At 33.6% G+C, this 12,633-nt stretch overlaps 1 protein-coding gene across 1 annotated transcript in view; it reads right to left on the bottom strand.

The window, feature by feature from the left end:
* The window catches only part of DPYD (dihydropyrimidine dehydrogenase), an 892,784-nt gene that overhangs the window by 768,446 nt on the left and 111,705 nt on the right, over positions 1–12,633 (bottom strand). Inside the window, exon 3 of the mRNA XM_065908208.1 lies at positions 8,911–8,993. Within this exon, the coding sequence (XP_065764280.1) occupies positions 8,911–8,993 (83 nt within the window). The remainder of the gene's footprint in view (positions 1–8,910; positions 8,994–12,633) is intronic.

The raw sequence follows: 12,633 nt of genomic DNA, 5'->3' as shown, positions 1-12,633 counted from the left end.
TTGACTGGTTTGGTCTCCTTTTAATATTATCTTCAAATCTTATTCAGATGGGCAAAATTACTCCAGTAATCAGATGGTCTTTTACTCCAATTCATTTAGAAATACCAGTTAAAGAAATAGTGTAGCTTGATCATTATGCTTAGCAAGGAGTGTAAAATTAATGTAAATAAAATAAGAAACTAAAACAATATCGAGGTACCAGGGGTAACACAACCCTTAGATCAGATGGCAAACAGCCTCAGTACCACTAAATATTAGCCAGGGAATGAAATCAAAGTTGTTATTTATAAAATACATCTAGAAGGGAAAAACTGAAAAATACATCTTTTTAATGTCTTTGAATCTCTCTTCAGACCTCATTCTGTCAATGAAAAGTTTAGATTGCTATCTATATTCTTTCTACCTCTCAAAGTCTCTAAGTCTCACGTAAAGCAATAGCTCTAAAGGATTTTTACCTTTTGACTTAAATGATGTTTAGAATGTACCTCTTAAAATTATTCTCCTAATTTAAATAGTTATACTTTCAGTTTTAACTCTGGATACATCAGTATACCTACAATTACTATTACAGACACCAGAAAAAAAGGCAAGAACATAAACCGTGCAACTCAACATCACCATCTAGTGACAGAATTCCTAACACGTGACAAAGCTAAGCAAAAAGGAATAGATTTCAGAGATACAGTGCCCTGGTAGTTCATCTCTATTATAATGATCAAAATGTAATAGCTCTCACTGAATATGTTTGTGTCAGCAAATAAAATACTAACCCCTAATTGGCAATGTCTGTACTCTAAAATGTAATTTATATTCTCCATAGAGGTATAGCCGTAGATCTCACCAATCTATATTTTTGTGTATTAAGTCATTGTCAGAAAGCTTCATACACTTTTTAACATTTTTTCTTAATGAGCTATATTCTATATGTACCTTTTCTTTCAGATTTTGGCACTCCATTTTCTCAAGTTACTCAACTTCAAATGCTTTCCAATTTCTTATTTCTACTAATCATGCCCACTGCTGCCTCAGGAAATAAAAAGAGGACAAAGAGACATACTGTTTTTTAAAAATTCCCACTTTTCCCCTTCATATTTAAAATTTATTACAGGAGCTAAGACTGGTGTAAAATATTATAATATAGAAATCAAATCATTTTGGCATGATAAGAGAGTGGATTGACCAAGATAAGGGAAAAAATGATGAAAAAATTGAGAATTTCACCTCTAAATCAACTATTATCATACTATAGAGATTTCACTTAGAGATCATACATTTTTTCTATATTTAAAAAAAATTTATGTCATCATTTTTAAAAATCCTGTACGATATTTCCACACAGCCATGAAACTACAATGGACTCGCTAAGTCAGACAAAAAATATTCCCTCTGGTGGTGGTCTACATTCTATGGGTTTCCCAGGTGGTGCTGTCCCCTGCACTGACTCGCCTCTTAACGCAGGAGACGGAAGAGACCAGGGTTCAATCCCTGAGTTGAGAAGATCCCCTGCAGGAGAGCATGGTAACTCGCTCCAGGATTCTTTCTTGGAGAATCCCATGGACAGACGAGCCTGGCAGGCTATGGTTCATAGGGACCATATGCTGCACAGTGAGGCAACTTACTTAGCAGAGTATTCTACATTATAAAACCACACTGAAGTTTTCCAGTCAATTCCATTATGTACAACATATACTTTCTTTGAAATAAGCACTATCCACCATTAAATGGAAATGATGTATACAAACATTACAGTACTTTGTATCTTCATTTTCTAAATGTTTCAGAAATTACAAAGCATTCTCTTCTGCATTATTATTTTCTCCATATCAGTTCTATTTTAATCTTACTTTACAAAAAAGTAAGACTTAAAACATGCCTTTATCTAAAAATCAAGTTTTGGAGTCTAAAATCTGATTTTTGCCACTTATTCCAGTATTTGCATCTTAATTTATTCTTTTAATTTTTCATTTCTTCATTATTTTTCTAAATCATTCATAATATGCTTTGATTATAGAAAACTCAGAACAGAAAGCTAATCACTTGAAAAAAAGTAAGCCCATCACCCAGACACAGTAGCTATTTTACTATGTTTACTCCAATTTTTTCTCTTCATTTTTTAATATTCAGTGAAGATCATGTGCTACATCCAATTTTGTTTCCTGGCATTTTTCACTAAACATTACTATGAGGATTCTTGGGTCACTAAAAATCACTCTGCTAAAGATCATTTCAATATCCAGATATAACTAAATGTGCCACAACTTACCACTATGTATACATTTTATGATATATCATATATATGAATATATGCTAGGAACTTCATCTTCTGCATTTTCTTATTTATTTCCTCAATGGAAGACAATTAGGTTCAGCTCAATTTGTTTACAGTTATAGTTTGAGGAATAGCTTCAGATTACCCATAATTTATATGTCTTGTGCATAGCATATTTCACAAAGTTAAATTTATATGAAAAGGGGGATGCTTGTTTCAAGGTTCTTATTACTTATCGGTACACTCCTTTCCTTAAACGCACAGGTAATTTCAACTCTTTCTGAGCTCTGAGAATGGGACAATGACTCTTATCCATCTCAAGCACTCAAAATCTCATCTGCACTGAACTGCAGTAATGTCAATAACCAAGAAATTAGTACTTTTAAATGCAATTTATATTTTGCTTGCCATTAGAGTTGATTATTTTAAGGGTTTATTAATCATACTCTGCCAATTAAGCACTGATCTCCTAAATCTTTTTGAATCTCTTACACACTTGGCAATACAGAACACTGATTTTAAATTTTTGTATTTTGTATTTTTGTATTTTGTATTTTTCCAGCTACAGAAGCTCTTTTAATGTAATCAAAGCTCAGTTATTTCCCAACTTTTTAGATTATTATTTCTTTTCCCATCCAAACCTCTGAGATATTCTCTCACATAGTTCATTGGATTTTGGTTATCTCATTTATTTCCTTTAGCTCTTTAATATACATGAAAATTCCTTTAGCAGTTAGCCATGAGGTGAAAATATAAGGTGATTTATTTTTCTAAACAGCCAAATAACTGCCTCTTATACCATCTGCTGAGTGATTCAACTTGTCCTGGATGATTGGGGTGGTCTAATATAACTACCTCATACGATCTTCATAGAATAGGTAATACACAGAAAAATGTCACAAATTTCCATCTTTATCTTAAAACTGACCACCTTACTAAGTCTTTTATGAATTTCTAGAGTGTTTTGTTGATAATTCTATAGATGTCTACATGACATACAAATCATACTTCAGAGAATAAGAGTCACCTTGTCTCCTCCTTATCTTATTTGTTAATTTGGATTTTATATCCATTATTGTTTTCCGGATCTACTTTTACTCTTCATTTTTTGAGAGAGAGTGTGTGTGATGTATATGTGGGATATGTGTGATCATGGTTTAGCTTTTCCCTAGACTCTCCTTTGGTGAGAGTAATTTTTAACTGAGGCCGTCTTTTACTCCAGTTAGCAGAAAGTTCTACTGAGTGGCACTGCTCTAGATGGATCCATGAGACACAGAACATGGGGCAAGAACGCCACCATCCTGTGTGTCTCAGGCACATCACATTATAGGAGGAGGTTATTTAAAATTTTTAAATCTGAAAATACATTTCTCTCTGAAACATTTTCCTAAACCAAGTATTTCATTAGGCATCTGGTTAGACTTGCCTCCTTTCTGACTCTATGCACTACTGTTGGAAATCAGATGCTTTCCGATGGCTACAAATATCAAAATAGTAACAAATCCCAGTCCTCAACCTCTAGCCTTTTTCCTGAGTTGCAGAGTTGTCTCTTCTCTTGCCTACTGCACATGTACACGTGGGTTTGCCACAGCTACCTCAAATTCATCTGAAAAACAAAATCGTCTTACTTTATCCTTCTTTTCTCTCTCCCTGTCTCAATTAATGTATATCTAAATACTCAAAAACATTTGAGTTTAAACATATACAGCTCTACATGTAAAGTATAACTCAATAAAACTGGAAGGGAAAAAAAAGAAACAAGTGAATACAAAATCAAAAAACTTTTTTCAACTTGCCCTTGATAAATATCCTTATTCTTACTTTTAATCTTTATAAAAAATTCAACAAACAATTTCTAAGTACCTACTATATACTAATACTTCGGTAAGGCTAAGAATAAAAAGGAGGGCAAAATAGCAATTCTCCTACCCTAATGGACTCTACTATCTAGTAGGATACTCAAGTAAATGAGACTTTATTCTAAAAGTATAAGAAAACTTTAACAGGTTGTAAACAGAGCAACACTAATTAAACCAAGTTTCTGGTTTTTGTGGCTATTAAATCACAAAGTTTCATCAGATCTACCTTCTAAATATTTCTAAGTTTCTCGGACACTCCCCCTCTGTGAACTGCCACCCCCTTCTACCTTTATATTAGTCATGTCACTGATTGCTCTCTTTCACCCTCTTCACTGTCCCTCTCCTTTGCTGCCAAAACAAGCTTTTAAATTATTTTTTCCCATTCTGAGTATGAGTTAAAACCTAATCTAAAACCTAGACTGTAGCCCCTTATGCTTTTTAAATAGTCGGCCATAGGTCCTCGCACCCAGGATTCAATCCTCGCATCTGGAACCAGGAAGAAGTCCAGGAGTGGATCAAAAATTGCTCAGCTGGGACACTGATGAAAGAACTGGTCCAAGACTGCATGCAAAGACTGGCCACTGATAGGATTGGATGAGGTGACAGAGTATTGACTGAGGGCAGAGACCTCTCTTTTTTGTTCTGAGCTCATAAGTAGCAGAACCTTAAACAAGGGGCTATTCAATAATACCTGAGCACAGCAGCTACAAGATGCCAAGCTTCACATACAGTCGAGTTTTGCTCCAACATCTCCAGGATAGACACACTCGGAAGGAGGGTACCATTGTGGGTGCTCAGAGCCCGCCGAGGGCTGCTGCAGAGGTAAAGTTAGTGAAAAAAAAAAAAGTGCTCCACAGCCAAGCTATGCCACCCAACGGGCCAAAAGGAAAACCGCCACGGAATTTTGGCTACAGGGAAACAACTCAATACTGTGGTTCTGGGTCTTCACATCAAGCATTTGACTCTTGTATCTGTTTCCCCAACTAGGCCATTAGTTCCGTGAGGGCAGAGACTCTCTAATTCACATCTGTAACCCCATTATCTGGTATATTACTGAAACCCAATAAATGTTAATTAAATAATGAATGATTGACTCTATCCCCACACTGTATTTTCTTATCCTATTCAAATTCTGAAAAGCTGTAAAATAATCTTCATACTTTTTAGTCTTGTCACCTCCTTTGTTAAAAGCCACAATCTGCTGCTGCTGTGTGTGACTCTTGGCGACCACATGAACTGTAGCCCATCGGGCTCCTCTGTCCATAGGGTTTCCCATGCAAGAACACTGAGGTGGGTCACCATTTCCTCCTCTAAGGGATATTCCCAACCCAGGGATCGGACCCATGTCTCCTGAGTCTCCTGCACTGGCAGGCAGATACTTTCCCACTGAGCAACCTGCTGCTGCTGCTAGGTCTCTTCAGTCATGTCCGACTCTGTGCGACCCCATAGACGGCAGCCCACCAGGCTCCCCCGTCCCTGGGATTCTCCAGGCGAGAACACTGGAGTGGGTTGCCATTTCCTTCTGCAATGCATGAAAGTGAGAAGTGCAAGTGAAGTCACTCAGTCGTGTCCGACTCTTTGCGACCCCATGGACTGCAGCCTACCAGGCTCCTCCGTCCATGGGATTTTCCAGGCAAGAGTACTGGAGTGGGTGCCATTGCCTTCTCCTAGGAAGCCCCATAACCACAATTTTGCCCTGACGTAATTTAAAGCATCTATCCTGGCAAACTAGACTCTATGTAACTGATCTCTAAAGTGAAAGTGAAAGCGAAGTCACAGCCATGTCTGACTCTTTGCCGCCCCACGGACTGTGGCCTACCAGGCTCCTCCATCCATGGGATTTTCCAGGCAAGAGTACTGGAGTGGGCTGCCATTTCCTTCTCCAGGGGATCTTCCCAACCCAGGGATTGAACCCGGGTTTCTAGCACTGCAGACAGACGCTTTACTGCCTAAGCCATCAGGGAAGCCTGACTTCCAAGATATGGCAACAAATACATTTCCAACCAGCCTCCTGAGGCCATCCCCTGAGGTAACTGAAATTTTTGCCAAATTATTCATACTTGTTTCCCAGTCCCCCCCCCCTCAACTCACACTCTGAAATTCTAAATCGTCCCCATCAATCCTGCCAAACTTGTAACTGCTTTATTTATACCCAAGGATTCCTGACATATAAGGAGAGACATTACTGACCAAATACTGCTGCCTATATGAGTTTTGCAGGAAAACATACTCAAAAAAGCTCAAAAAAAATTTGCTTTACATCAGACCACTTTACTGTTCTTAAAATACATCTTGCACCTGCAGCTCAGTGCCTCTGATCAACACTTTTCCCTCTAGCTACAAACTTGGCCATCTTCAAGGCCTAGATCAAGTTTCTTACCTTTTCCATGATTTTGTTTGGTTTGACACCCTTCATGTAAGACAAAAGTGATCACAGATGAAAGAACAATTAATTTTTGCCCCTGAATGCATTCTCCTCATATTCTATTTGTCGCATAACATTATAAATTTTTGTTTATATGCTTCCATAATCTTCCCATATAAAGAATGAGCTCCTGCTGGATTTTCTAAAGGCAAAACCCAAAAATTTTTTGTAAAGTGCTAAGTCCACAGTATGCTATATTATTGAATGTTTTTGATAACTAGATTATTTAATTTTGCTTAGCGAATCTAAACATTATGAGCGTGAGTGTGTGTGTGTGTGTGTGTGTGTGTAAAATATGCTGCCTATGTAAATAAAGTACATTACACAGCCATATAATTAAATACTGACTCATCTAGACTATTGCTTTATCTCATAGCGTGGGTGGTTGAGAGGTTACTCCAATCAGGTAATACTTGTTTTTCTCATTACTTCATCTCTACTTTTTAAAAAGCAGAATATCCTGATATTTCCTAAAATGACAAGTATTATGAAATTTGGCAGAATTTAATCATCTCTTCAAATGCAGTTCTCCCATAATTCCTTCTATTTTTCTTTCCTTGATGACAAATTTTCTGTACTAATTACATGTCCTTTCCTTGTTCATTGTATTTCCCTCACTCACATCCATTTTTCATTCACATTGCCCTTTTTCAATTTTTTCTGTTTTTGGCCTTTCATTCAAAGCTTCAGAATTGGCATTCTCTTTGTCTTCCTGTGGGTCTGTGTGCTTACTTCAAACTGAACAGAAATAAAAAACACATAGAATAACTGTAATGTTCTAAATAAATACTGATGCTATGCTTATTATATTCAAAGTTATTATAATAAATATTTATAAAAAAAGATATTTTCAATGTATACCTGAGGTACTTTTAGATAGAGGATAAAGAATATATTGAAAACCAGCAGTTCGGTCACAACTCCTGCCTTGGCCTTTTCCACATGTATTTTATTCTTTATTTTTAAATTATTACTATTTTCAATAACTTTAACTTTCTTAGAATATCCAACTACATTCCATATATATACAAATTCTCTATTGTGAACTCAGTTTTATTTTTCCCCCTTTTTTATTAGTAAAGACATTAACAATAAAATAGGCTCACTTGCTCCAGCTGGTAATTTCTCAGTACTAGTAATATATTATTCCTCTTTTTGTGACATCATAATCATCTATATAGAAGTACCATGTATCTTTGTGTAGAAGCTACTGTTTCCATTAAATTTAATTACCTCCCCCTGTGGTTTTAAATAGAAGTGGCTTCAAAATGAGGGCAGCTTCTATTAAATTTAATTACTTTCCCCTGCTGCTTGCGTGGTAAAAGGGAGGTCAGTAAATGAGAGCAGCTTCTAGACTAAAGTATATGGTAACTGTGTGCCAGCAATAACAAAACTGTATCCGAACTACCATTCTAGGGAGTTTCACAGGTTTTATCCTTTCTGCTATTTAAAATATTTTCTTTTGCCTTGAGTTAAGCCCCTAATATAATGAGCATTGATAGGAGGAGATACATTTTAAAAATCAATTTTAGTTTCATAGGCTAAATCAAAGTAAATATACTATTTCTATACAAATATATAGAAATCTTGCAGTGGAAATTATTCCACTCCAAGATTCAAGCTCAGAACTTTTAAGATTAACATCATTTGCTGTCGTTTCTCTAGCTGTAAGGATGCTAAGTTTTATTCTTCACACATTTTCAATGTCTAGTAAAAGCCTTCATTGATTCTGATCAGATGGATTTAAAGACTGCTTCCTAAAACTTATTAAAAAGGTATTAAGTTTGGGAAGATTTCAGAAAAACATTCAGAAATAGGAATGTTAAAAAGAAAAAAAAAATCAGGTTCATTACAGACTGTTGTATTTGAAAAAAGTTAATCTGTATGCTTTATAACAGTATAAAATTGTACATCGGTTTAAAAATACTATGGTATAATCCTATAAAATCTAATAGAATATGAAATTTTAAGTACCTCTTTTTTAATTAAATATTAATTAGGAGAAAATTCTACTCAGTTAAAACACCATTGTACTATTTATTTTTTTATACAAGCAGAATGCAGATGAACAATATTTCAATTCAATCACACAGTTTAGTATAAATATAAAACAAGACACCCCTTAAGCATTTTAAGTAACAAATTAAACATTTACATTTTTTACTGTGCACTGAGGCTTAACATTTATGCAGCTTCAAAACCAAAGTAGAGCCTCAAGGGAAGTCTCTCCACTGACAAATTAATACCTTAGAGAACAGAGCTGAATGGTGGCAATGAACTCATTTGTTCCCCCAATAATGAAGAATGACTTTTTCTTTACCACATCTGTGACTGTTGCTATGGTGACTCAGACTTACCTCATTGCTTCTCGGAGAGCTCCTCGCTCACCAAGAGTCGTGTGCTTGATGTCATCAAAATTATTCTCCAGCTTCTCGCAATTCTGTAACATATTAGAAAAACGCATTAATCCTCCAACATCCTGAGATAAAATTATATCTATGCAATTATGTAAAAATATAATTGATTATATTGATTATGGACTCAAAGAATACATACACCACTTTAATTGGATAGGATTCATTAAAATTGACAGTGTGAATTCAACAGTAACAAAATAAAAACGTCTTATGATACAGCTGTCACAGAATTCATCTTATCAATTTTTGAAAATTGGCTAAATAGGAGAAATGAATATTACATAAAAGTAGTACAACTTCTAGAGTTTTGAAGTTAAAAAATTAGTTCTCTAAAATAATCTAAGTATATCAAAACCAACTGGAATTCAAAAGAAAGCCAATAAAGTTTGAAATGATATTAAACTGGATATGATAAATACTCAGTTCTAAAAAAATTAGTATTTACTGAAAACAGAAAGATAAAGCCCAAGCATAATATAATAATAAAGTTCAAACATCTTGAAATCAAAAATTTTTAATTGGATCTTTAAATAACACATATATAAACTGTTTACAAATATACATATGTATAAATATTTAAAAATAAATAAGTCCAATCATTAAAATCAAGTGACACTGTATCAGGCTCTTAGTAATACTGGACTGAATTTTTTAACAGACTTTTAAAAATTTTAATAATATTTTTATATGTAAAACTAACTTAATCTCACACGATCCTAATAAATTATGAGAACATAACGTACAAGATTAAATTTTAGCCTAAAATGTGCATCCATATGAATCTTTTGGCACATTATATTTCATATATAATTTAGTAGTACTTAGGTAATAAAATAAGTGGGCTTAACATTTTAGTTAATTTAAGAAAGCAAAACTAATATAATTTTAAATATCAGTGTGCTCTGTTTAAATTGTAAATAAATATGCTGAATTTTACAAAAACACAGAATTTAGATTAACAATATTCAGTGTGTAAGTATTCGTTGATTTAAAACCCATTTATTTATATATATATATATATCAATATGACCGTGCTTTGATTTTTTTAGATTGGCCAAATTCAGGCAAACATTCTTTTTAACACAGAGGCATGTTTCATAATGATAATCTTGAAAGTTCGCAAAATTGTACCTAAAATCACTTGAATTGTGAATAGAAGTCCTTCTATGGATATGTAAGTTGCAAATATCTCCTGCCCTGTGTCTTCTTTTCACTTTTTAATAGTATCTTTTCATAAGGAGAATTTCTTATTTTTAAAGAGGCCCAATTTCTTCTTAGATACATATGTCACTTAAAAGTAGACATTTAATTTTCAAATACATGCGTCTGTTAAGTATCTTTGATATTAATTTCTCATTTAAATGCTTTCTTCTCTGCAATCATGCTCTGTGTTTTTTCAGTCTTCAAAGTTTATTGAGGGTTTCAACGGCTAAGCCAAAGATTTCTCTTGGTAAATGTCACATTGTACTTGAAAGTATGTGGGTTATTTCCAAATATCTTTTGTATTGATTTCTAACATAATTCCCTGGTGATAAAAGAACAGACTATGTGTGATTTCAATACCTTTATACCATGAAATTTTTGCACCTTGTCCTTCTTTTATGTCCCTGAATATGTTCCAGCATCTATATTTAATCTATGGGAACTTCAATAGAATTTGTATCCTACTGTTGTGTTAAAATTATATAAATCTTAATGATCTCAAATTGGTTCATGGTGCTTTTTAAGTCTACTGTATCCTTTTATGGAGAAGGAAATGGCAACCCACTCCAGTATTCTTGCCTGGAGAGTCCCATGGACAGAGGAGACTGGCAGGCTATAGGCCATGGGGTCGCAAGAGTTGGACACGACTGAGCAACTAAACCACCACATATCCTTTTACTTTTCTGTATATTGATTCTACTAATTTTTGAGAGTTTGATATTGAAACTCCAATTAAAAATTTAATTTAGCTACCTAAAAATTAGTTGTAATATATAGTGGAACTATATGTAATTTTGTTCTGTATTTTCTAAGCCTCCTGTAAATGTGTTATCATACATTCATAATTTTTTAAAAGCCCAATTTATTATCACTTAGGTTTATGATTAGTGCTATTTTTGTCCTATTTAAGAAATCTTTTATTTTCCTCAAGGTTATAAAGATATTTTCTTATATTTTTTCCACAAAGTTCTATTATTTTCATTTCACATTTAGATGAATAGTTCATCTGGAATTGATACATGTATACAGTATGTAACAAAATCACATCATATAGGTCAGCAATTAGATCAGTACTGTTGATTGAAAAGACCATCATTTCCCCCACTTTAATTCATCTTTCCCATAAAGTAAGATACAGTATACATGGGATCTGTTTCTGGAGTCCATAATGGTCAACTGTCGAATTTCCTATTCTTGTGGCAGTATCACACTGCTTTAATTACTTATATCTATAAGAAATAAAGAATGCCTTACTTTACATATGAAAAAACAGATAATTCAATGTAAAATGGGCAAAAGACACATAGATACTATATAACAGAGACTATACAAATAACTAATCTTTTTTTAAAATGCTCAATAGCATTAGTTATGAGAAAGATGCAAATTTTAAAAATGAGATATCACACACATTTTGGAAGTGTCTAAAATGAAAAAGATAGATGATACAAAAGTGCTTTTGTAGTTTAAAAACTAAACTGCAAACTGTTACAACCACTTTGTAAAGTTCTTTGGTTGCACTTTCAAAAGCTGAACATTCATGTCTGGGAATATACCCAGAACTAATATATATTATAATATGTTCACCTAAAGTCATATACAAGAATATTAATTGTAGCACTACCAAATTTCCCAAAACTACCAAAAAAAAAAAAAACGCAAAAAAGTCAAAACTGCAAAAAAGTCAAACACATATAAGTAGGGGACATACAAATCAACTGTGCTATATTAACACAATGGAAAATACACAGCAATGAGAATGAACAAACTATGACTATGTGCAGTAACATGGATGTATTTCACAAGCATTAAATTAAATGACATACAAACGAGCACACAGGAAAATTATTCCACTCACATAAAGTTCAAAAATAAACAAACCTATAGTGAATATTCCAAAAATAAGAAGATAATTCCATTTATAAGAACATAAAAAGAAAAAAATATTTCTGAAAGTTTAACCAGGAAAAAAAAAAAAAAAAAAAAGCCTAAGACAGGTACTGAGGAGTGCAAACATCATGAAAAAATTAAAGGCCAAAATCAATGGAAAGGCATCCTATGTTCATGGATTAGACTTACTATTGTTAAGGTGTACTACTCCCTATATTACTCTAAAGATTTAATGCAATTCCTATCAAAATCCCTGCTGACTTTTCTTTTGCAGACTTTGATAAGCTGATCCTAAAATTCCTATCAGAATATTAATAACAAAGAATAGACAAAATCTTCCTAAAATCAGAAGAGCAAAGTTGAAGGACTAATATTTTCTAATTTCAAAAATCACTATAAATCTACAATAATCAAGACATACATCCATACACACACACACACACACACAAATGTTCATGCCAGCATTACTCACAACAGAAAACAAAAAGTAAAAAAAATGCAAGTCAATAGAATGATAAATGGATAAAAAATATGGTATGCCAATATAATGATATTCTACTCAGACATAAA

Source organism: Muntiacus reevesi, chromosome 1 (genome assembly GCF_963930625.1).
Source record: "Muntiacus reevesi chromosome 1, mMunRee1.1, whole genome shotgun sequence".
Taxonomy (NCBI): Eukaryota; Metazoa; Chordata; class Mammalia; order Artiodactyla; family Cervidae; genus Muntiacus; species Muntiacus reevesi.
This window is presented reverse-complemented; position numbering and strand designations above follow the sequence as displayed.